The sequence below is a fragment of the Lepidochelys olivacea genome (genome assembly GCF_965140295.1).
Source record: "Lepidochelys olivacea isolate rLepOli2 genome assembly, chromosome: 1".
Lineage (NCBI taxonomy): Eukaryota > Metazoa > Chordata > Testudines > Cheloniidae > Lepidochelys > Lepidochelys olivacea.
The window spans coordinates 41,312,069-41,336,866 of NC_140411.1; the positions used below are offsets into that span (position 1 = coordinate 41,312,069).

The window sequence follows — 24,798 nt, forward strand, 5'->3', positions numbered from 1 at the left end:
ATGGGCACACTGTTGACTCATATCCAGCTTCTTGTCCAGTGTAACCCCTCGGTCCTTTTCTGTAGAACTGCTGCCTAGCCATTCGGTCCCTAGTCTGTAGCGGTGCATAGGATTCTTCCGTCCTAAGTGCAGGACTTTGCACTTGTCCCTGTTGAACCTCCATCAGATTTCTTTTGGCCCAATCCTCCAATTTGTCTAGGTCCGTCTGTATCCTATCCCTACCCTCCAGCGTATCTACCTCTCCTCCCAGTTTAGTGTCATCTGTAAACTTGCTGAGGGTGCAATCCACACCATCCTACAGATTTTAAATGATATTGAACAAAACCGGCCCGAGGACCGACCCTTGGGGCACTCTGCTTGATACCGGCTGTCAACTAGACATGGAGTCATTGATCACTACCCTTTGAGCCCGACAATCTAGCCAGCTTTCTATCCACCTTCTAGTCCATTCATCCAGCCCATACTTCTTTAACTTGCTGGCAAGAATACTGTGGGAGACTGTGTCAAAGGCTTTGCCAAAATCAAGGAACACCATGTCCACTGCTTTCCCTTCATCCACAGAGCCAGTTATCTCGTCATAGAATGCAATTAGGTTAGTCAGGCATGACTTGCCCTTGGTGAATCCATGCTGACTGTTCCTCATCACTTTCCTCTCCTCTAAGTGCTTCAGAATTGATTTCTTGAGGACCTGCTCCTTGATTTTTCCAGGGACTGAGGTGAGGCTGACTGGCCTGTAGTTCCCAGGATCCTCCTTTTTCCCTTTTTTAAAGATGGGCACTACATTAGCCTTTTTCCAGTCGTCCGGGACTTCCCCCGATTGCCATGAGTTTTCAAAGATAATGACCAATGGCTTTGCAATCACATCTGCCAACTCCTTTAGCACTCTCGGATGCAGCACATCTGGCCCCATGGACTTGTGCACGTCCAGCTTTTCTAAATAGTCCTGAACCACTTCTTTCTCCACAGAGGGCTGGTCACCTCCTCCCTATGCTGTGCTGCTCAGTGCAGTAGTCTGGGAGCTGACCTTGTTTGTGAAGACAGGCAAAAAAAGCATTGAGTACATTAGCTTTTTCCACATCCTCTGTCACTAGGTTGCCTCCCTCATTCAGTAAGGGGCCCGCCCTTTCCTTGACTTTCTTCTTGTTGCTAACATACCTGTAGAAACCCTTCTTGTTACTCTTAACATCTCTTGCTAGCTGCAACTGCAGGTGTGATTTGGCCTTCCTGATTTCACTCCTGCATGCCCGAGCAATATTTTTATATTCATCCCTCGTCATTTGTCCAATCTTCCACTTCTTGTAAGCTTCTTTTTTGTATTTAAGATCAGCAAGGATTTCACTGTTCAGCCAAGCTGGTCGCCTGCCATATTTACTATTCTTTCTACACATCGGAATGGTTTGTTCCTGTAACCTGAATAAGGATTCTTTAAAATACAGCCAGCTCTCCTGGCTACTTATGCTACTGATTGTATACTAAACGCCATTTCGTTATTCCAGACATGCAATAAGGTCTCTGTGACCCTTTCTGGCTGCCTTTGCAACTCTGTTTTGTCCACCATTCCTTTGTTAGACATAGGATATCCTTCAGAGTGTTCCCCCAACATTCCAGTCAATGTATAATAAATCTCATTTTTTTTGCATCTCTGTTTTTCTATACTGTGGAGTGCTGATAGCCTTCAAGGCCTGACAGTTTAATTTTGATCTCTTCTTCCAGTCCAGAATCCTGTGGAGGCTTCAGTGATTTGTCATAGACGTAAAAGCCAAATTGGACCATCGAGATCATTTAGTCTGACCTCCTGCGTACTGCATTCCTGCTGTCAGACTGTGTCCAGGAGCAGAATCAATCTATAAAGTTCCCTTTTAGCATAATTGCATCGGTGCTTCCAGATTTTGCTTAGAGCCTTTTGAGTGGTTATCTGCATAGATTTTGGAGTAATTACTCAATGCTCTTAGGGCTTTCTTCCTGGATTCTAGTCCTCCATAGACTTTACCTTGAGGTCTTTACTGTTCTCCGTATAGCTAAGTTCTTTAAATTTTGCTTTACATGGTTTCAAGAAGTGCTGCTACAAGATATTCCTCACAGGTGAGCATGTCTTTTGCATTTGCTTGGGAGTTGAGTGAATTATGTGGGTGTCATATGTCTGATTAGAAATGTCACCCGCAACGAGCAAACTCTCCAAGAAGCACTCCTGAGAATCTCCAGTAAGCTGGGCATGAAATTGGTCTGGAATCCTTCAAAGGATTGATTCTCTAAATAGAAGCCAGAGTTGAATCCCTCCTTCTTGGTGCTAGGATTGTCCACATAAGCACAGACCCAGCCACTCTTGAAGCAGAACGGATCAACAACACAGGATGCCTCAAAGTGGCTTGCACAGGTCATGAAGCCAAACTCTTTGGAGTACCATGAGGCTTTGTTATCCGTTGCAAATTAATTCACCAAATTGGGGTGGGTGGTGTGTGTGTGTGTGTGTGTGCATTTTACAGAGGCGAGAGAATATTATAGACTCTCTGATCTGTAAGAACTGACTTTCCACAAGTTTCTCCAGTGACTGCATAGACTTCTGGATTTGACTAAGTCACTAATGATAAATCCTTAAAGACTAAGAGAGCCAAAAGTACCCAAACAAGGTTCCCTCAGCAAACAGGATAATTATGTCCTTACATCCTCCCCTTGACTGATAGAAGTGGAAGGGCCCTGGATGTTGAATGATTTTGGGAAACTACTAGGAAAAGATACTGCAGAAAATTCCTCTTGAAAAAGTCTACCATCAAGCATGGGCTACTGGACAAAATTAGGGAACAGATTTTATTCCAAGTGCTTCCAGATACCTAAAATGTTAGAAGGGCTTCATCCAACATAATGATATATGAATCAGTAATCCCTCAAAGGAAAAATTCAAGATGGTCACCTACGAGCAAGTATACTACTACTAGATAGAGGCCACTGGCTTTGTGTTGTATCTTGTTGATGCTTCTGTGTACATTTGGATCCTTACTTAACTGAGATGTGTATCAAATTCATATAAGACATCAGCACTATCCATTTTGTGTATTCCGTTTGTGTTGGCATCTGTACTACTTGTGTTCACTAAGTGATTACCTTGGCTTAGTTTGACTTACCTGCACGGTTTGAGAGTGCTCTTGTGGGGTGGAATGATACTACTGATGGGGGTGAGGAGTGTCTAAAATCAACTGGTCACCATCACGGTGTTGTAATTACCTAGAGTTCACCCAAAGTCTCAACTTGCAGTTGGGTCATCAGTTGATGTACATAGAAACTCTTCTAGACGTGGCTCAACTGCATCAGGACAGGAGCCCCAAGATATTGTAAAGTTAAGAGAAATCCACTCTTCAGGATTTGTCAGAGCCAGAAAGCTTTAGCTCTAACAATATTAATGTTAGCTCTGCTGGCTACAGCAATATTCATCGTAGCCATGGTATAGCATAACATCAGGCAACCTCAGTGGAGCGTTTGATCCCACTGAAAGTTGGTTGTATTTCACCAGTAATTATTTTGCTACTGATAGTCTTATGAGAGTCATTTAGCGTGGAAGGTCAAGTACAGGGTATTTCTATAAGATACTGGTGCACAAGAGCATGACCACTTTATATCTAAAATTACCTTGGGAGCGGTTTAAGATGAAACCTGTTTTACTGCTTACATAAGAATGACCATACTGGGTCACACCAAAGATCCATCTAGCCTAATATCTTGTCTTCTGACAGTGGCCAATGCCAGGTGCCCCAGAGGGAATGAACAGAACAGATAATCATCAAGTGATTCATCCCCTGTTGCCTATTCACAGCTTCTGGCAAGCATGTCTATAAACAGAGAGATTCCATGTATTTTATTTCAACTTCATGAAAGCATTTTTAATCTTTCTTTTTTAGCATTTAACATAAAATCCCACTTTCCATATATCCTACTGAGTTCTATTTTGGTGCCTAATTGCTTGTGCCCTTTCTTTCTGCTTGGGTGAAGTCCTTTTTGGAGCTTAGAGTATCCCTTATTTTAAACTTTAGTTTTCCGCCCCACCTCCCTCCATGAAAAGACTCTTCTTTCATTACACCATTAATCCACTAGCAGGAAGGGATAAATGTTGTTACCTCCAAACTATTGTAACCACTCAGACTTACCTAGGCTCTAACACAGTTCACAAAATTTTTTTCAATACGCTTTAAATTTAAAAAAATATTTATTTTTAGCCAAGCCATCCTTCCCTGCCAAAATAAATGTTCTAGATCTTTTATGTAATACAGGAAGATTCTAATGAGGTGAGAATAGCAGAAAATGTATCTTCCTATGTACTTAGTGTAATGTAACTTAAGGTCATGACTAATGCATTGTTTTGCTTTGTTTTATGTTTTAGAAATATGGCAAATTAACAACTTGTACTGGTTGCAGAGCTCAGTGCAGGTTTTTTGAAATGACTCAGTGCATAGGACCTAATGGATATATGGAGCCATACTGCTCAACTGCATGCATGAACACACACAAAGCAAAATATGCAAAATCACAAAGTAAGTGAAAAGGATGGTGGCTTTTCATCACTGATAAGAGTAGATTTGAATTAAAACACTTTTTTTTTATTTCCATGTTTTACTTCTGTTTATTTCTCTTGTGAAGAAGAAAAGACATAAGATTTGCAAAAGTAGTCTCACTTTGTACTAAGATTATTTTTTCTGTTTTAGAATATAAATTCATGTAGGTTTTAAAATTACACTCATCACTATTGTATCTGAGTGTTTTGCAGATTTTAAAGGAAAAACATACTGTCTTTTTATATTCTAGACTTGTAATATTTTAGTCCCTGCTCTGGTCATCTCCCATTTGGAATATTGTAACCCTCTCTTCCTTTTAGCATATTGATTCCCAAATCTCCCCCCGCCCAAAAAAAAAAAAAGTTTTCCAGTGTATTGAGGCTTGTAGGTTACTGGGGGAGGGGATGGACGGACATTGAGACATATTAAATAGTGTACACTAGTGATGCTACAGAGTCAGAGTACTACAGAGTACAGTCTTCATGCATGTACGTGGTACTTTTTCATATTTGATACCATCCAATACTGAATAAATTCCGTCCATATGCATGAGACATTGCAACTGTGTGTCTTTCACGAGATACATCATTTAGCCAAGACATTTATTCTGGGAAAGGGGTGTATAAATCTGTCAAGATGTCTGAGTGGGAAAAGGAGACAAAGTGAATTAGTTTGTTCACCAAATTGGAAATACTAATAAGTTTTTGATAGGAACACAACAATACTTTAACTTTGAGGTTTAACAAAGAAGATCAGGAAGAACTAAAATGTATATTTTCCTGTCTCGTGTGTGTGAGATTTTCAGAGCCTAGTAGTTTTTTTGGTAGGAAAATTTAATTATGAAGTTTAGATTTTACATTAATAAAATGAGAGGAAGTGGTAAATTATAACCCAGTAAATTTCTACACTACTACTTGTATTTATTTTCTTTGTAAACTACGTTTTTCTTTTAGGTATGGGAATTATTTGCCACTTTTGTAAACGAAACACTTTACCTCAATATCAAGCCACAATGCCTGATGGAAAACTGTACAACTTTTGCAGTTCCAGTTGTGTAGCTAAATTTCAGGTTAGCTGTTGTGTTAAATCTCTTCCTCCCTGAAAATATATATGTATATATTTGTTGATGCGTGTGTTAAATATGTGCATATTAAAATATCTGGCTTTTACATAGCTTATTTTGATTTTTGCACTAAAACTAAAAAAAAAAAGCCTATCTTGGGCCACAGGCAACTTTGACATAATGAAAAGTACAATTTCATAAAGAATAAAACTCAGAACCTAAAAATCTGAAAATAACCAATACAAAATATATCCCAGCAATACGTGGGCACACCCACCAATATCAGTCCTCACCACATCCTTCCCCCCCAAAAAAGCATGTGTACAAAGATGAGCCCTGCAGTGTGCACTGAAGGATAACAAATTCTGGATCTTTCAGACAAAGTGGGCCAGGAAGTGAATTCCAAAGTTGAGAGTCCTTCATGTTTGAATACCTACCATATGGGGCTCCACTGACTGCAACTACGGCAATATGTCATGGGGACAGAGGCTTTCTCTGAAACTGTTACATTCTGTGCCATTGAGGACTTGCAGATGAAAATGAGCCACTTAAACTGTACCCAGAGAACAAATAGGTTGCCAATGCACATCCCAGAGCACTGATACCCTGTTTTTCTGGTGGGATACGCTACTTACCAAATGGACTGTCATGTTCCTCACAAGCTTCAATTTCTGGTTTGATTTAAGGTGTAGCCTCCATATAGACTGCACTGCAGTAGTTAAATCTTTAGGTGAGAAAGGTATGAATGACAATAGCCTAGTCTGCATCTGAAAGAAATTGTTGCAATCTCCAGATTAAACAAAAATGGAATAAAGTCTTCTTAATACTGTTGCTATATGATTGTCCAGCAGTGACTGGGGATCCAGCAATACCCCCAAATGGCTTCCCATATGTTGTTAAAATTTGCACATTTATGGGAGCAGACGTAATCCCCCCCTGCATTTTCTGGTTGCTTCTCGCATATCTACCAGCATCACATCAATCTTCTCCAGATTGATCTTCAGCCAGATAGCCTTCATCTATGCCCCAGTCTTTATCAAACATCTGGTAAGGCGTCTAACAGCACAGTCTAGATTGGATGAAATAACAAAATAGAGCTGGGTGTTGTGTAGGGTGACCAGAGGGCAAGTGTGAAAAATCAGGACGGGAGGTGGGGGGTAATAGGTGCCTATATAAGAAAAAGCCTCCAAAATTGGGACTATCCCTATAACATCAGGACATCTGGTCACCCTAGTGTTGTCAGCATATTGAAAAACTATAACCCATGCCTCTTGCTAACCTTCCCAGCAGTCATGTGTATATTTGTCATTCCCACCTACCCCCTTTGTTCATTATGATGAATCCTGTAGAATTCTACATGTGAGAGTTCTTGAGGCTGAAAAGCAGTTTGGTATCTCTTGAGAGAGAAAGCTACTAAAGGACAATCCTGTCTCCTCCTGCTTGGCCTTGCAGACCAGACAGTGTTTCATCCATGATACTGAAAGCAGCTGACAGATCTACAAATGTTGGCATGGCTACTGGCTGTTCCTCTTTCATAGGAGATCAGCCAGTGCTACCTTTACAGTGTCTGTGCTATACTAGGTCTGTGCCCAGCCCAGGTTAACATGGACTAAAATGATCTGAGGCATCCACAAATTGTCTTGGTGCAATCTTTTAAATACTTTTAACCAGAGATGGAAGGTCAGATATTTAGTGGTAGTTGGCTAAATCGTCCACTTCAGGTGATGACTTACAGTAACTCCTCACTTAACGTTGTAGTTATGTTCCTGAAAAATGCGACTTTAAGTGAAATGATGTTAAGCTAATCCAGTTTCCCCATAAGAATGAATGTAAATGCGGGGGTTAGGTCCCAGGGAAATTTTTTTTGCCATATAGTACAGTACTATAGTTGGGAGGTGTCCCCGCCTTACCCCGCACAGGCACCGCCCACTGGCACTGGCGACAAATGAGGCAGGCAAGGATGCTGAAGGTGCTGTAGGCTAGGAGAAGCATGTTGTGCAGCTGCAGCTTCCCCTACTCTGCAAGCACCAGGGGCAGGGGGCTTAAGCCTCGGCCCACCCACTCCACCCCTTTTCCCCCAAACCCCCACCCTTCACCCGCTTCTTCTTCCCCCTCTCCCCCTTTACTCCTTACGCCCCGTCCTCGCTCCTGCCTCTTGCCCACGGCAATCAGCTGGCTTGCGGCATTCAGGGGGGAGGAGTGAGGATACCGCTCGCAGGCTCCCCCTCCCTCTCGAACACTGCAAGCCAGCTGATTGCTGCAGGCAGGAGGCAGGGGAGGGAGGGGGAGGCACACTGTGTCCTCGCTTCTCCCCCCTCCCTCCTGCCTGTGGCAATCAGCTGGCTTGCGGTGTTCAGGGCCAAGGAGGGAGGGGAGAGGAGTGAGGACTCGAAGCGCAGCCTTCCCCCTCTTGCTTGCGGCAATCAGCTGGTTTGCGGCATTCAGGAGGCGGGGAGGGAGGGGGAGTCTGCGCACCAAGTCCTCGCTCTTGCCCCTGCCCCCCGAATGCCGCAAGCCAGCTGATTGCCGCGGGCAGTAGGTGGGTTGTGGAGGGGTAAGGCGCTGATATGCAGGGTCTGCCGGCGGGCGGGAGGCATTGGAGTGGGAGGCGGGGTGTACGGGAGCTGATAGGGAGGTTGCCAGCTGTGGACGAAGCAGGCAGCCAAATGACGTTACAGCAAAGCATTACACAACTTTAAATGGAGCATGTTCTGTAATTGAGCAGGGACGTAAGATTGAAACAACGTTAAGTGAGAGGATGTTAAGTGGGGAGTTACTGTACTTAATAGAAGCCAACTCCTCTGAAGGAAGAGTTGATAATATCTATCAACAGTTCACCCATGTTCCACTCTTCGGGGTATATTCAGAGAGGAAGGACAGAGATCTGAAACACAGGTTGTGGCATGAAGTATTCCTGGCATCTCTAATACCAGAGTGAACTACATGGCACTGAACTCAAGAAGAGGAAACCAGTTTTTTTTGCCCTCTTCAGTCAAGATGTTTCCTTTCATCTATGGAAAAAGGCAATTAATTCTGAATCTGCTTGATTTTATTCACAAAATATGAGATTCCCTCACAAAAGTGTGGGACACTCAACCACCAATGCATGTGCAATGCTTCAAGCAATGGGTGATGGATTTACGTGTTTAATTAACCATGTGAGCAGCAGTACTACAAATCATGTGATGGATTAAATAATTGACTTAATACAATACTCTGAATTTTCTGTTGGCTAATGTAAATTTAGCTTCACCTTTTGCCCATCTCAACAGTAATAGGTAATAATGTGCCTAGTAGTGTACCTGGTTTTTTCTTTAATAGTCCTTTTTAAGTGAATCCTCTCAAACTGGGATTTACTCATTTAAAATGAGTTTGACATGAATTAGTATTAACTGTTACCCAACAATTTGTCATCCAGCCACTCTGTATGGTTTGCTTTTAATCGTAAAGGGCTGAAAGTTTTGCAGAAAGGAGTGAATATAGGGTTCCACAAGTGATTTTAATTTCTGCTGGTCATGGGTGGTTCTGCACCGTTAAGAGAGAAAATGCAAAGTGATACTTTGATCAAATCCCTTTGATCCACAATCTTATTCTTTCATTCTACTCTTAAGGTAGGTTGCTATGTTTCCCACTCTGATAATGTATCTTCTCTTGAATAATCCTTTCATTTCCAAATAAAAATTACTTGGTAACACATTAAAAGCATTTGAACAGTTCACTTGAGGTGTATGCTATGGCATTTATGCTAATATATAAATACTGTTCTCCTTTCCTTGAGCAGTTGAGTGTAAGCATTCGTCCTTGTGACTGAGAGAAGACCAAGCATGTTTACCTAAGGCGGCTGTTCCGTAGGTGGTTGCTGGTGAAACACTATGCAAGAATGTCTGAGGCCTTTCCATATATCCTAAACATGCTAATCATATTAATGTCTCCATCCAACATTGTGCTGCCATTAAGTCCACTGAGACAACTGAAGATTTTTTTTGTCTGAACTTGAGATTTGAGGAAACTGAGACTGGAAATTCCTTCTCTATGAAGATGTGGTGCTGCAGTATGAGCTTGCAAGGTCATCTTGCCAGTAGCCTCAGTCCTGAATGGGAGTAAAGTGCCTTTCTTAAATAGTCTTCTCTTTCGTCATGTCTCGACATCTGTTTTCTAGTGTGCCTAGAGAGTGCTGGATCTAGTGGGTTTCAGACTTCTTTAAGTAGAATATCCTGCAGCTTGTTGCCCATTTTGTTGGTGGCCAGGTAGTATGCTGTTCTCTCTCTTCTCTCTCATCCTCTGCCATGGAATGCGTGTGATGGGAGGGTGGCATGCTGGTGGTGGAAATCCGTGGTATGAGTCTGATAGTAGTGGAGAAAATATTTGACGGTCCTGTACTGAAGATGTAATGGACATAGGTTTTTTTCTTTCCCAGTGCTGTAACCAGTGGTGTAGCCAGGTGGAAAAAACAGGCGGAGTGGAGATAGAAAAAGGCGCCACCCCCTTGTACTCACCTGGCAGCGCTCCAGGTCTTCAGCAGCACTTCGTCGTCGGGTCCTTCACTCGATCCGGTGTTTGGGACTGAAGGACACCCCCCCCCCCCCCCGCCACCGCAATGCTGCCAAAGACCCGAGTGAGTGAGTACCAGGGAGTGGTGCCTTTTTTTATGTCTGCTCCCCCTGAACCGCTGCCGAAGACCCGGAGCGCTGCCGGGTGAGTAAAAATTTTAAAAGGCGCCAAGGACTTAAAAAGGAGCCACTTCTGCTTAGTGGGGGAGCGGCCGTTGCCCCACCCAGCGCCTCCCCCCCTCCCCAGCTACGCTACTGGCTGTAATGTTGTTGAGGTTTGTTTGTGGAACAATCCTGGGTGGATGGGTGACTGATAAATTAGCTCTTCTAAGGAACAGACACATTTTATGTACTCTGATTTTTTTTCCGTTTACATTATTTCACTGATTGGAACAATTTGATTCTTTCTGGGTGGTTCATTTTAGCTTTGTCAAAACCAGAAATACTTGGTGTGCTATCTATTGTTTGGACCTCCTAGAAGCCCAGTAACACATGCATCCATATGCAAAATTGCTACTGCAGTTTGAACTGCCCTTGCTCAGAGCAACTCTAACTTCCATGTTATTCAGCACTTTGTCACCTTCCACCAGTTGCAGTGCCAGTGTAGAATGTAAGTGCTGGGCTTAGCAATTGTATTAGTGCTTCAGTTCTCCCAGTGCAATCCAAGACTGTTCCTGTTCCACTCTTTAGTGACAGTCTGACAGCTCAGAGCACTGGCTGTGTCACCTGTTTAAGTTGCTTGGATGCAAGCCTGATTGTGGTCTCTGATGGTCTCATCTGTGCCTGGCACTTCCTATGTCCTCTGTATTCAGGGAAAGCCCTCGAGCAGCTGCAACGAAACATGACCATTGTTGGCTCAGATGACAGCTCAACAAAGAAGGGAACAAATGTGTAATTTAAAATACAACTCTAATAAAAATATTAATAAAAAATAACATAAAGGTGCCTGGAAATTTTTTTTAAATGGGCTTGTGCCCTTTTTTTGCTGCTTTATTTATTCTAAGTGTAGTATACACTATGTGCTAGACGCTTTCCAGACATTCAAGAAGGAGGTTCTCTTTGAGCAGCTTGCAATGTAAGGATAGACAGAGTTAGGGGAAAAAACAATAATCAATCAATTGTAAACTCGATCAATTGTAAACACATGGCAGAAGTTAACCTTAAAGAAGAAAAAAATTGTGAGTGGGGTAGAGGTCTTATAGATGAGCTCAAATAAGGTATTATAAATGTCCAGAAGGATTATTTTGATATTTTAAAAAATTCTTCTTTGCTTGTTCTTTATTTTAGAAATATTAGAAATGTAAATTCTGGTCTTCCCTGGCAATCTCTGGTAGACCTCTGTGGTGCTTGTTGTGAGCTGTATTTTAATTGAAGATGTGTGTATATTAAATCTCATAAACAACCATTTCCATTATTATCTAAAATATTAGTAATTAAACTTTAAATATTAATTAAAACAAATTTTGAATTTTCTGCCTAAAAATCTCTGTTCTCAGCTCTTTAATTTTCACTTTTGTCATGTAACCATTTTGCTACTTGTCCAGTCATTAGTCTTCCAGCCTAGTCAGGACTTGAATTTCTAATACATGAAGAAGAGCAGGGGAACATTAAATAAAATCCTTTCAGGACTTTTATATATCAAAAGAAGCAAAAAAGCCACATAACCAGTTTTTTCGATCACCTTCAACACTTAAAAAAAAAATTCCTTTGCCCTCCCTTTTTAGCGATTGTCATTTTTGTTTTAAAAAAAAATCAGCGGTTATGGGGACATACCATTTCTAATGTACTTTATTGCCTAGGGGTTGTCACAAGTGCCTGTCAACTGTTTCAGCAACATCTCCCATATTCCAAAGCTCTGATAAAAAGGAACCACCTCCCTCTGCATGTTGCTTTAGTACCTGCTCATTTCCGACCCAGTGCAACTCCTTAGGGCCTCCCCTGCACTTAGTGGAGGAGTGGATAGTGGGGAGAGGAACAGAATCGGGAGTTGAAGGACCCAGAGAGAGATCTTCTCTCTACACTCAGACTACTCCTTCCTTGATTCTGGAGAGAAACATGCAAGAGAGGATTTTCTGTAATAAGACCAAGGAAAAAATCAGCAGAACAAGAAAACCTCAACTTAAACAAAATCATACTATTTTACTCCTTGAACACCAACACATAAAGGCATGATTGTTTATCAGAATAAATTGTAGTCACCAGTCCAGTAACGTGCTGAGGGAGCTGATGACTTTGTCCTGACATCTGCAAGTATGAGGATGTAGCAAGTTGTATATCCTACTCTTCATAGCACTTGCACAGCTCCCAATACAGAATAGAACCATTTAAAGCAGGCAACAGAACAAGCCAAAATGTGATCAAGTTTAAATAAACCTATTACATAATACTGCAGAGATCTGTGCAGGACATAATGTGACAGGTGTGAAGATTCAGAGGCCCTGAAATGCTTGTACGGAGTACTGTTTGTGGACGTTGCACTGGGTTCAAGTTATAATGATGTTGTCTGAAGAAACAAAAGATGATCTTTTCTTTTTGAGGTTAGGCCAGTTTTACTCTGAGGCCTCACCTACATTAGTGCACCAGTATGAAAACTCATGCAAACTCCTGATGATACACTTGTGTAAAGTTGGGTCTTGCACCAGACCAGTGTATGTTGGTATGTTACTTGATGTGCCATTTTTATGCCAGTGAAGCACATCTGTGAACTCCAAGTTTCAAGGAGAGCTGTCCTGAGAAATGTGTGTTAAACCCTGGACCAGCATGACTTTTGAAATCAGCTTGAGCAGTGGTAATGAGTCCATTATTGTTTGAGGTTAAAGCTTATCCCAAACTTTGATTAGTTCCCTACTTAAAACTAAAATAAAAAAAGTTTCAAACTTGTTTTTGTCCTGTTTATAATCTATCCCTATTGGGAAAGGCTATTAAGAAGGTGGGTGTGGGGAAGCTAGTGGTATCTCAGATTTCTGTGATCACCTTTGATTGAGACTCTGGCATGATCACAGCACAGAGAATATGCCAATCTAGTTGGTGGTTGATTTAGTGATGTGCAAAGACTGATGTCCATAATGGGTCTATAAGACCGATGGAAAGCTTCTGGTATAGAACGGAGTTTTTCATCAAAGTGGTATTTACTGCAGGGAATATTTTACATCCGTTCTTCAGCTGTGATGTTGGCTTTCTGTACACTTCCAAATGCAATACACGATGTCTCCTTGAATCTAAAAGCCCTAAATGGCGTGAGATCTGGTTACCTGAGTGAGTGCCTCTTCTTGCCATGGCAGTTGAGCCCGTTGGGACACAGCACGTATTTCCAGATTTTTCTGGAAACTGGGTGCAGGGTATTCTCAGTAGATGGCCCTCTACTCTGGCATTTGTTTCCTCATCTGATCTGCTAGAATGGAGACCATTTAAGTTTGACCATTTAAGACACGATATATATGGCTTCTCCATTCTCAGACTTGTGCCTGAGGGCAGGGTAGTGTTAATCTGCCTTGGTGTGTTTTTTTGGGGGGGGGTTCTTTATAAATATTGCTTTGTCTAGTTCCTTTCATACAAAACCTCTGATATAAATGATGATTCCCATCTAGAACTATCAAACTATGTTTATTTCAAGCTACATGACTGATTGTCAGCTGATCAGTGATGAGGCACGGGGGTGCTCTTCAGTTTTATGCATACACACAAGGAGAAGCCTAAAGAGGTCCTTAACATTGAGTACAGTAGATGAGAATGTAGGAGAAACAAGACTGAAGATCATCATAGGTGAAATAAATGGATTATAACGAGCAAGAGTAGGAGATTGTGAAGATGAGGGAAAACACCTGTAAGCAATTGAGAGAGGTGGAGAGAATCAATCAGAAGTGGAAAGGGTTATCCGTTGTGCCTTCTACAAGGAAAGCTCCTAAATTCAATAATATAAAAACCTATATTATCATTAACAGTGTAACTTTAATGAAATATATTTTAATTAAGAAAAATGTAAATTTGTAGAACATAGTTTCTACAGTGATGTGTGTATGTTTTTATATTTTTCAGACTCTTAGTGTGCAGTCTTCAACCAATGGTCAGTTTGTGTCTCCAAGTGACATTCAACTGAAATGCAATTATTGCAAAGGTTCTTTTTGTTCAAAGCCAGAAGTACTGGAGTGGGAGGTAAGTTGCTTGATAATACTGAAGCAGAAGTAGGGAGTGGTTACGTGTACTTGCCAAATAGGTTTAAAAACCCCTTCATAAGTAACCTATATATGTTTAAATGTGTACCTCTTAATAGTGGGGTAGTCCTTAAAGTTTGCATAACTTTTTTTTTAATGTTTTAATTAGCAAAAATTGGATATTAATAATGTTAAACCTATAATTAAATTTGTGTTTTACTGATAGAATCAAAAGGTTTTGCGAGAGTGTGTGCGTGCACATGTGAATGCACTCAAGTACCATATTATAGATAGCAAAAAGGATCTAGAATTTAAAGTAAAAGGTAATTCTCTTTTCTTACCTCAGCTGTAGAGGTTGAAGCCTGCTTCTTCTTTGAGTAGTTGCAGATATGTATTCCACTCAGGTGTGTGTGTGTGTACCAGTGCTGGAGAACTTTGCTTAGTAATATCAATTGTGTGGTGCATGCTGCTTTTGGCCTCTTGTAGCTCCTAGGGCTTTTTGAAGGTGGTGCTGCCCTAACCCTCCTCAGTTCCTTGTCATCACCCACGGCTTGAGTTTAAGCATTTCATGAGGTATTTACCTCATATATTGTTGTCTGAGAGTTTTCTCTGTGGTTTCTTTAATATGTAATTACAGTTAGTAGTAGACCCCTAGAGTTAGATTGTTAAATAGTTGATTTTTGCCTGGAGCAATGCCTTCACAAGCACTGTTCCTCCTATGAAGTAGTTATCTGCAGTAGCAGTCCCCATTATTAGTGCGTATTGTGCCTTGGAGAAGGGCATATTAAGGAGAAGTGTTCCTTTTACAAGCAGTCGATCAGTTTTAGGCAAGCAGTCAAATTGGCTTTCCTGTGGAGGTCAACATACCAGTTGTCAACTTCCATTCCACTTTCCTGCCATTTAGGGACAGATTTGTCCCTTTTCTACAGTGTTCAGGAAACAGTAACCACAGATGTATGGATTCTAAGCATGGTAGGACTGGATTATGCCATCCAATTCCTGTCTGTCCCCCCTGTCACACACCCCAACTTTGTCCCTTTTCAGGGAACCCTCTCATCAGTCAGTGCTTCTACTGCAAATCGAGACTCTACACTTCGGGAGCAGTAGAGGAAGATCCCATTCAACGTCGGGGAAAGGGATTCTGCTCCCATTATTTCCTGATCCCCAAAACACCATGAAGGGATGAGACATATTCCGGACCTCCGAGGTCTCAAGAAGTACATCAAAAATATAAGATTCCGTATAGTAATCTTAGCTACAGTTCTCCCAACGTTAGAGCAGAATGTCTGGTTTGCTGCCCTCAATCTTCTGGATGCCTACTTCCACGTGAAGATTTTCCTAAGCCATAGAAAGTTTCTGAGATTCATAGTGGTAGGCCAACATTATCAGTAACACAGTAATCCCCTTTGGCCTGTCAGGAGGATGGGAATTCACGTCTTCCAGGACCTGGATGATTGGCTAGTGAGGGACAAGTCCAAAGACCAAGTCCTCTGTCTCATTGAGTTAATGTTGGATCTCTTAGTCTGGCTGGGGCTAATTTTGAACAAAGGAAAGTCAAAATTAATGTCAACAAAAAAATCAAGTTAAGCGGGGCCCAATAGGCTCTACGAGTTGGAGGGCTTTTCTCCTGCATGAATGATACTGAACAATTCATTGCCTGTGTCTGTACCTGCAATCTCACCTTTCAACTTCAGGTCATGTGGCTGCAGGCACTTACGTAATCCAGTGTGTGGTGTTGTGACTTTTGTCTTCTTCAATCATAGCTGAATTTGGTCTGTTGCCCAAATTTAGACAGGCACGTCCGAGTGCCAGTGGTGATTCTGAAGTCTTTACAGTGGTGGTGAGATCAGAGCAATGTATGTAAAGGTGTTCCCTTCGCCTGTCCTCCAGTGACCAGGACTATAGTTACTGATGCCTCCACAATAGGTTGGAGGATGCATTTAGGGACACTGAAAGTACAGGGGTGTATTAACTGAACAGGAAGCTTCCCTTCATATCAGTGTCCTGGAGCTTTGAGTGATTGACAATGTGTGCCTGGCCTTTTGGGACTAGATCAAGGGTGTGCAGCGATTCACATACTTAATGACAATACCACTACAATGTACTATGTGAACAGACAGGGAGGAGTCGATTCCAACCAGCTCTGTCAGGAAGCCATGATGTTTTGACATTTTTGCATCGAGGAAGACATCATTCCCACAGTTGCACACTTACCAGGTTCACCGAATCGGTTGGTCAATCATTTCTGCAGGAATTTCTCCCAAAGTCACCAGTGGTCTGTGAAGGGCCATATGCTGAGATCCAGTTTCAAAGAATAGGGCATTCAGACAGTTGCCCTGTTTGCGATGAAAGACACCAAGAAATGCAGTCAATTTTGCACTCCGGGGCGGGGGGGGTGTCTCAGTCTGGCTCATTAACCAATGCCTTCCATTTGAATTGTGTATTGGCCCTGATGTATGCACTCCCCCAGATCCCACTTGTCCCTCATGTTATTCTCAAACTGAAGTTGGATCATGTGAGAGTTATACTCATTGCACTAGTTTGGCTGAGACAGTGCTGATTTTCTAACCTTCACAATCTGTCGGTTCAACCTCCCAGATCTCTCCCCCTCATTCCTTACCCACTGACACAACACCATGGTCAGATATGGTATCAAGCACCAAGCAGTCTGCACCTAATCGCGTGGGTACTGCATGGTTAGATGAGGAGGAAGAACAGTGTTCTCAAGCAGTGCAGCAAGTCCTACTTTGTAGGAGAGATCCTTCTCCCAGGTTTACCTAATTTGGTCATTGGCTTGGGGAATTCAACTGATGCTACCACATATTCAAGAAGTTTTGGATTACCTGTTACAACTTAGGTCCTCAGATCTGTCTATCAGCCTGAGCTCAGCACTTTATCCTCTGATGCAAGGGAAGTTGGGATTTTCCAAGTCCGTGATAGCTATCTTTCTAAAAGGTGTTGTCCTCCTCCTCCTCAATGATTGCCTTGTGGGACTTCAGTACTATACTGGCTTCCCTCATGGGTCCTCCATTTTGAGCCACTAGCAACTTGCTCTGTCTCCCCTTTGCCAAAAGACAGCAATAAAAATAAAAAGCTATAATTTCTATGAGGAGAGTTAGTGAACTGCAAGCCTTAATAGTAGAACCTCTGTATCCAAAAGTGGTGTCACAGTTGCACCAAGCCTCACTCAGATGTGAATGAACACCATCCTCATTCCTTGGATATGAGATGAACATTGGTATTAGATCATTTAAGGCATCACCTCAACTTTTTGTCTCTTCTGCAGATCTGATGAAGGGTCAAAAGGTTTCCACATAGTTAAATTACTTTCTGCATTATGACAGCAAATGGCGTTGCTCAGACCACATCTCCTTGGAGACTGGTGGCTCATTTGATGAGGGCCCAAGTGACTTTGGTCAAATTTCTCAATAATGTGTTTTCTTCAAGTGCTAGTCCCTCTATGTATCCCAAACATGGGTACATATATGCGCCATGCACCTGAGTCTGGAAGTTTTTCCAAGCAGTGTCTGTTGACCCACACATGCACAGTATCTTCCCTTATGCTTTCACCTGATGGTATAAGGGGTGGTGCAGGTCAACACCACTCCAGTTCCCGCTTATTGCCACATGGCCTGAGTCAGAACCCTGTTCCCCTTCGCTCTTGTAATCTTTAGAAGAGTTACTGTATATATTTGCTATAAATAGTTATTCTGTAGTTTAGAAATCTTAGTTGTACAATGGCCTCATGCACATATGACATTTTTTGTCAGGCTCCACTTGTGGTGCCTACAAGTCTGGGTCCACTCAACCTACCAGGCAACCAGGGACCACATTGACTCCTGAGTCACTGTTCCCTCAGAAGTTCTTGCCTTTCTTGGTTGGTGGTCCAACCCAGCCAAGGTCATGGTGGGGATCCCTTTCAGCTCTTCCATACCAAGGGCCTCCCTTACAGGATGGGGTACTCACCTGAAGTGCCATGCAGCCGAGGGGATGTGGACACCATGGGAAACTAGGCTGCATGTAAACTTGCTGGAACTCGGAACAGTCCACTTAGCCTGCAAGGCATTCTTTCCCCTCATACGTTTCCTCTGCTTACAAGTCCTATCGGACAATATCACCATGATGGTATATATAAACTAACAGGGAGAAGCGAGATCTTGTCCCCCTCCTGCTTTGAGGTAGTCATACTGTGCCACTGGTGTGTCAGGAATCAGGTTACCATACAGCCCGGATACCTCCCAGCTGCTCAGAACTCCCTAGCAGACAGACTAAGCAGAAGTCTCTACATAGATCATGAATGGGAAATACATTACACAGGTCTGACCAACATCTTTGCGCAGTGGGGTACTCCCCTATGGGACCTGTTTGCGTCCCAGATGAACAGAAAGATGCCCAAATAGTGCTCCAGTGTGGCCATAGGCAGTGACTCATAGGGCGATGCTCTCCTGCTTCCCTGGATGGGTAGACTCTGATATGTCTTTTCTCCCATTCCTCTCGGACCACACGTTCTCTGGAAGATTTGCCAAGATGCAGCCACCATCCTCCTCCTAATGCCCTATTGGCCAAGACAGTTCTGTCCACACACGCGCCCATCAGGATCAGCCCATTTCAGGTTCTCCTGACACAAGACCATGGGAGGCTCAGGTTTCCCATCCCAAGCTCACTCCACCTCACGGCTTGGTGCTTGGATGGGTGTTGGACATAGTAAGCTCAGACTCTGCCTCAGTCCAGGTACTCCTTAACCAGAGCAGGAAAGAGTCTTCAAGAACATACTACCAAGCTAAATGATGCACCTTTTTCTCTTGCGTGTGCCACCACCACCATTCCCTCACCACGGTAGACATTCTGATTATCCTTGCCTATTTCCTCGCCCTAAAAGCACGAGGTTTGTCCCTTCGTTCACTTTGTGTACACCTAACAATAGTTAGCATCCCTACACCAGGGGAAAGAAGGTGCTCTATCTTCATGCATCTGATGACGGTACTCTTTATGAAAGGCTTGATCAGAAACTTCCCACCCATCATCAAGTCCAGGCTTCAGTGGGACTTCAACCTCATCCTGTCAATTCTCCCAGGGCCACCCTTCAGACAGAGATAAACACAAAAAGATCTCTATCAAGCGTTCTTACAACTACAATACCCACCTGCTGAAGTGAAGAAACGGATTGACAGAGCCAGAAGAGTTACCCAGAAGTTACCGTCTACAGGACAGGCCCAACAAAGAAAATAACAGAATGCCACTAGTCATCACCTTCAGCCCCCAACTAAAACCTCTCCAATGCATCGTCAAGGATCTACAACCTATCCTGAAGGACGAACCATCACTCTCACAGATCTTGGGAGACAGCCCAGTCCTTGCTTACAGACAGCCCCCCAACCTGAAGCAAATACTCACCAGCAACTACACACCACACAACAAAAACACTAACCCAGGACCCTATCCTTGCAACAAAGCCCATTGCCAACTGTGTCCACATATTTATTCAGGGGACACCATCATAGGACCTAATCACATCAGGCACACTATCAGAGGCTCGTTCACCTGCACATCTACCAATGGGATATGTGCCAGCAATGCCCCTCTGCCATGTACATTGGTCAGACTGGACAGTCTCTATGTAAAAGAATAAATGGACACAAATCAGACATCAAGAATTATAACATTCAAAAACCAGTTGGAGAAGCATCAATCTCTTTGGTCGCTCGATTACAGACCTAAAAGTGGCAATTCTTCAACAAAAAGACTTCAAAAACAGACTCCAATGAGAGACAGACTGCTGAATTGGAATTAATTTGCAAACTGGATACAATTAACTTAGGCTTGAATAGAGACTGGGAGTGTATGGGTCATTACACAAAGTAAAACTATTTCCCCATGTTTATTTCTCTCTCCCCCCCCCCCCACTGTTCCTCAGATGTTCTTGTCAACTGCTAGAAATGGCCCACCTTGATTATCACTACAAAAGGTGTGTTCCCCCACGCTCTCCTGCTGGTAATAGCTCACCTTAAGTGATCACTCTTGTTACAGTCTGTATGGTAACACCCATTGTTTCATGTTCTCTGTGTATATAAAATCTCCCCACTGTATTTTCCACTACATGCATCCGATGAAGTGAGCTGTAGCTCATGAAAGCTTATGCTCAAATAAATTTGTTAGTCTCTAAGATGCCACAAGTACTCCTTTTCTTCTTACCAGCATCTGCGCACCCCCCTCCACTCTGATCACTGCTTGCAAGTCACCCATGTGTGGAATACCCATAGGGACCAGCACTCAAAGAAGAAGAGGTGGTTACTTAACAGTAACTGGAGGTTTATTGAAATATGTGGCCCCTTTCTATATTCAACTGCCTGCCCTCCTTCCCCTCTACTTCAGACTTGATTATATTGCAGTAAAAGGAGGAACTGGAGCGGCGTCAATTCGCACTGCCCCTTATACCCTTCATCAGGAGCACAAGGGGAGATTGCTTGGAAAAACTTCTGGACTCAGGCATATGGTGTACACGTGTACCAACGTGTGGGATACAGATAGGGACCACACATCTTGAAGACCTCCAGTTACAGTAACTTCATATTGGATATTTGTTGGGGTGCTAGCTTGTCTTCCATACATCTTTTTACCAAAGACTACACTGTTAAAACTGAATCTTGATCAGATGCAAACTTTGGAAGGGCAGTTCTGTAGTTGCTATTAAGAAGATTCCGAGCTCCATCTCCTTCCATTACTGCTTGTGAATCATCTTGATGGAATACATGTCTGCAGCCACTCAAAGAAAAAGTGGTTATCTACCTGTTCTGTAACTGTTGTTCTTTAAGATATGGGTGCAGACGTGTATTCCATGATCCACCCATTGTCCTCTCTATACTGAAGTCTCCAGTCTTGGATTCCAGTGCAAAGGAACTGAGTGGGGTCAGAGTGGTGCCAACCTTAAATAGCCTTGGGTGGGTTATGAGGGGGACAGAGGGCATGTGTGTGGCCCCGATGGGTACTTCTAAGCAAATTGCTTCGGCACACTGGCTGCAGACATATGAGTGGACCTCACGTCTGTATCCACATCTCAAAGAACAATAATTATAGTACAGGTAGGTCACAGTTCTCTTCATCTCCTATTCAACTACTCTGCTTTAGAGATTATAGCTGATCTTAGACTATCTTGAAATTTGTCTGTAAATTGAAAAAGAGGAAAATAGCAAAAGGAAATGCACTGTTTTTTAAGATCCACCAATGTGTATTCTTTCTCAGTTGTCACTTTCTCCATGTGAAATACTTAATGACAAATAACTTCTGTAGCATTGAGTGTCAGTTTAATCAAAAGCTGTTATCTTTAGTGGTAGAGGTCACACTACCTTGTATATACTTGCACCTTTGCTCATGCCATATTTTTTAAGCATTTGTGTATTAAAAGCAGATTCTTGTTTAAAAGTTGATCTATACCAATCTTAATACTTTTTTGTACTTTATTTTGTGTTTAGAACAAAGTATTCCAGTTCTGCAGCAGAACTTGTTCTGATGATTATAAGAAACTGCACTGCATAGTTACATACTGTGAATACTGCCAAGAGGAGAAAACTCTGCACGAAATGGTGAATTTCTCTGGTATCAAAAGACCATTCTGTAGTGAAGGTATGTTTTTTTTCTTTTTTATGGTATTGATCTCATTTATTGTATTTTTACTGTAGTCTGTTTACCTTTGCTTTATGATGATAGTTTTCACATTAAAATATGTATAAAATACTAACTTATTCAGTAGTATTTGAGCTGGAACAGGGTGTCGTCCCCCCCTCCTGGTGAGTGGGTCTCTTGAAGCCCTCAGACACTCCCATGCATTCCATTCTGTTGAGTTTCTGCAATACTCATTTCAGGTTGAAGAAAACTGGGCCAAGACACTTTTTCTAAAAGCCCTTCAGTGCTCTGCACCCTTCTCCATCAAGAAAGGTTGCTTTTTGAGACCTGGGTGGCTGTGCCTACACTCATACACAGGGGCTGAACCAACTTTCTGTTTAGCAGGGTGGATAAAATTTGATGATTTAAAAATAAATAAATCGGTCTTTTTTATTTAAATTAAATACAAGTTTATTTTCAAAAAATAAATTTATTTAAAACAAAATGTGAAATTGACAATCCATGTCAGGCCTAAAATTATTGTGATCCATTAACATTGTGTTAATTAAGTACAAAAAAAATATAAGCAATAGATGTTTGCTGTTAAATTTTAAAGAAAGTGAAACCACTGAACTGATGGAAGTCGCTGGCTATGCATCTGGAACCAGAATTTGTTGAAGTGCTGAACTTGCTTTTGACAGCAGTGTTCTCTTTTGCAGATGCAAAGACTATTTTCTTCCTTTCAGTTTATTCAACTAATTCAATTTGATGACTCATTTATTCATAGTTGAGAAACCAATTGGGTGTTGAAAAAGCAGGAAATCTTGTTTTCATCTTCCAGTCTATGAAAAAAATATAGCTGTGAGAGGATGAGATCTACTCGTTATAAAATCTTGATGGACATGGTGGCCAGAAACAGTCAGTTCAGTTTGCTAACTATAGAGAATACTTTCTTTATTTAATAAGTCATTTGGTTTAGAATCATAGAATATCAGGGTTGGAAGGGACCTCAGGAGATCATCTAGTCCAACCCCCTGCTCAAAGCAGGACCAATCCCCAACTAAATCATCCCAGCCAGGGCTTTGTGAAGCCTGACCTTAAAAACTTCTAAGGAAGGAGATTCTACCACCTCCCTAGGTAACGCATTCCAGTGTTTCACTACCCTCCTAGTGAAAAAGTTTTTCCTAATATCCAACCTAAACCTCCCCCACTGCAACTTGAAACCATTGCTCCTTGTTCTGTCATCAGCTACCACTGAGAACAGTCTAGATCCATCCTCTTTGGAACCCCCTTTCAGGTAGTTGAAAGTAGCTATCAAATCCCCCCTCATTCTTCTCTTCTGCAGACTAAACAATCCCAGTTCGCTCAGCCTCTCCTCATAACTCATGTGTTCCAAGGCCCTAATCATTTTTGTTGCCCTCTGCTAGATGCTTTCCAGATTTTCCACATCCTTCTTGTAGTGTGGGGCCCAAAACTGGACACAGTACTCCAGATGAGGCCTCACCAATGTCGAATAGAGGAGAATGATCTCGTCCCTCGATCTGCTGGCAATGCCCGTACTTATACATCCCAAAATGCCATTGGCTTTCTTGGCAACAAGGGCACACTGTTGACTGATATCTAGCTTCTTGTCCACTGTAACCCCTAGTTCCTTTTCTGCAGAACTGCTGCCTAGCCATTTGGTCCCTAGTCTGTAGCGGTGCATGGGATTCTTCCGTCCTAAGTGCAGGACTCTGCACTTGTCCTTGTTGAACCTCATCAGATTTCTTTTGGCCCAATCCTCTAATTTGTCTAGGTCCTTCTGTATCCTATCCCTACCCTCCAACGTATCTTCCTCTCCTCCCAGTTTAGTGTCATCTGCAAACTTGCTGAGGGTGCAATCCACACTATCCTACAGATCATTTATGAAGATATTGAACAAAACCGGCCCGAGGACTGACCCTTGGGGCACTCCACTTGATACTGGTTGCTAACTAGACATGGAGCCATTGATCACTACCCATTGAGCCCGACGATCTAGCCAATTTTCTATCCACCTTCTAGTCCATTCATCCAGCTCATACTTCTTTAACTTGCTGGCAAGAATACTGTGGGAGACCGTATCAAAAGTTTTGCTAAAGTCAAGGAACAACACGTCCACTGCTTTCCTCTCATCCACAGAGCCAGTTATCTCGTCATAGAATGCAATTAGGTTAGTCAGGCATGACTTGCCCTTGGTGAATCCATGCTGACTGTTCCTCATCACTTTCCTCTCCCATAAGTGCTTCAGAATTGATTCCTTGAGGACCTGCTCCATGATTTTTCCAGGGACTGAGGTGAGGCTGACTGGCCCATAGTTCCCAGGATCCTCCTCCTTCCATTTTTTAAAGATGGGCACTACATTAGCCTTTTTCCAGTCGTCCGGGACTTCCCCCGATTGCCATGAGTTTTCAGAGATAATGACCAATGGCTCTGCAATCACATCCGCCAACTCCTTTAGCACTCTCGGATGCAACGCATCCGGGCCCATGGACTTGTGCTCATCCAGCTTTTCTAAATAGTCCCGAACCACTTCTTTCTCCACAGAGGGCTGGTCACCTCCTCTCCATGCTGTGCTGCTCAGTGCAGTAGTCTGGGAGCTGACCTTGTTCGTGAACACAGAGGCAAAAAAAGCATTGAGTACATTAGCTTTTTCCACATCCTCTGTCACTAGGTTGCCTCCCTCATTCAGTAAGGGGCCCACACTTTCCTTGACTTCCTTCTTGTTGCCAACATACCTGAAGAAACCCTTCTTGTTACTCTTAACATCTCTTGCTAGCTGCAACTCCAATTGTGGTTTGGCCTTCCTGATTTCACTCCTGCGTATCCGAGCAATATTTTTATACTCTTCCCTGGTCATTTGTCCAATCTTCCAC

General features: G+C 42.5%; 1 protein-coding gene across 9 annotated transcripts in view; it reads left to right on the plus strand.

Annotated features, from left to right (window-relative positions):
• The window catches only part of ZMYM2 (zinc finger MYM-type containing 2), a 189,113-nt gene that overhangs the window by 96,931 nt on the left and 67,384 nt on the right, over positions 1 to 24,798 (plus strand). For 8 of the 9 annotated variants that reach the window (XM_084649446.1, XM_084649445.1, XM_084649451.1 and 5 more), the window contains 4 exons: positions 4,370 to 4,520; positions 5,495 to 5,610; positions 14,190 to 14,306; positions 21,775 to 21,925. In XM_084649446.1, coding sequence (XP_084505572.1) covers positions 4,370 to 4,520; positions 5,495 to 5,610; positions 14,190 to 14,306; positions 21,775 to 21,925 — 535 coding nt within the window. The remainder of the gene's footprint in view (positions 1 to 4,369; positions 4,521 to 5,494; positions 5,611 to 14,189; positions 14,307 to 21,774; positions 21,926 to 24,798) is intronic. The other variant, XM_084649452.1, reaches the window with a different exon arrangement.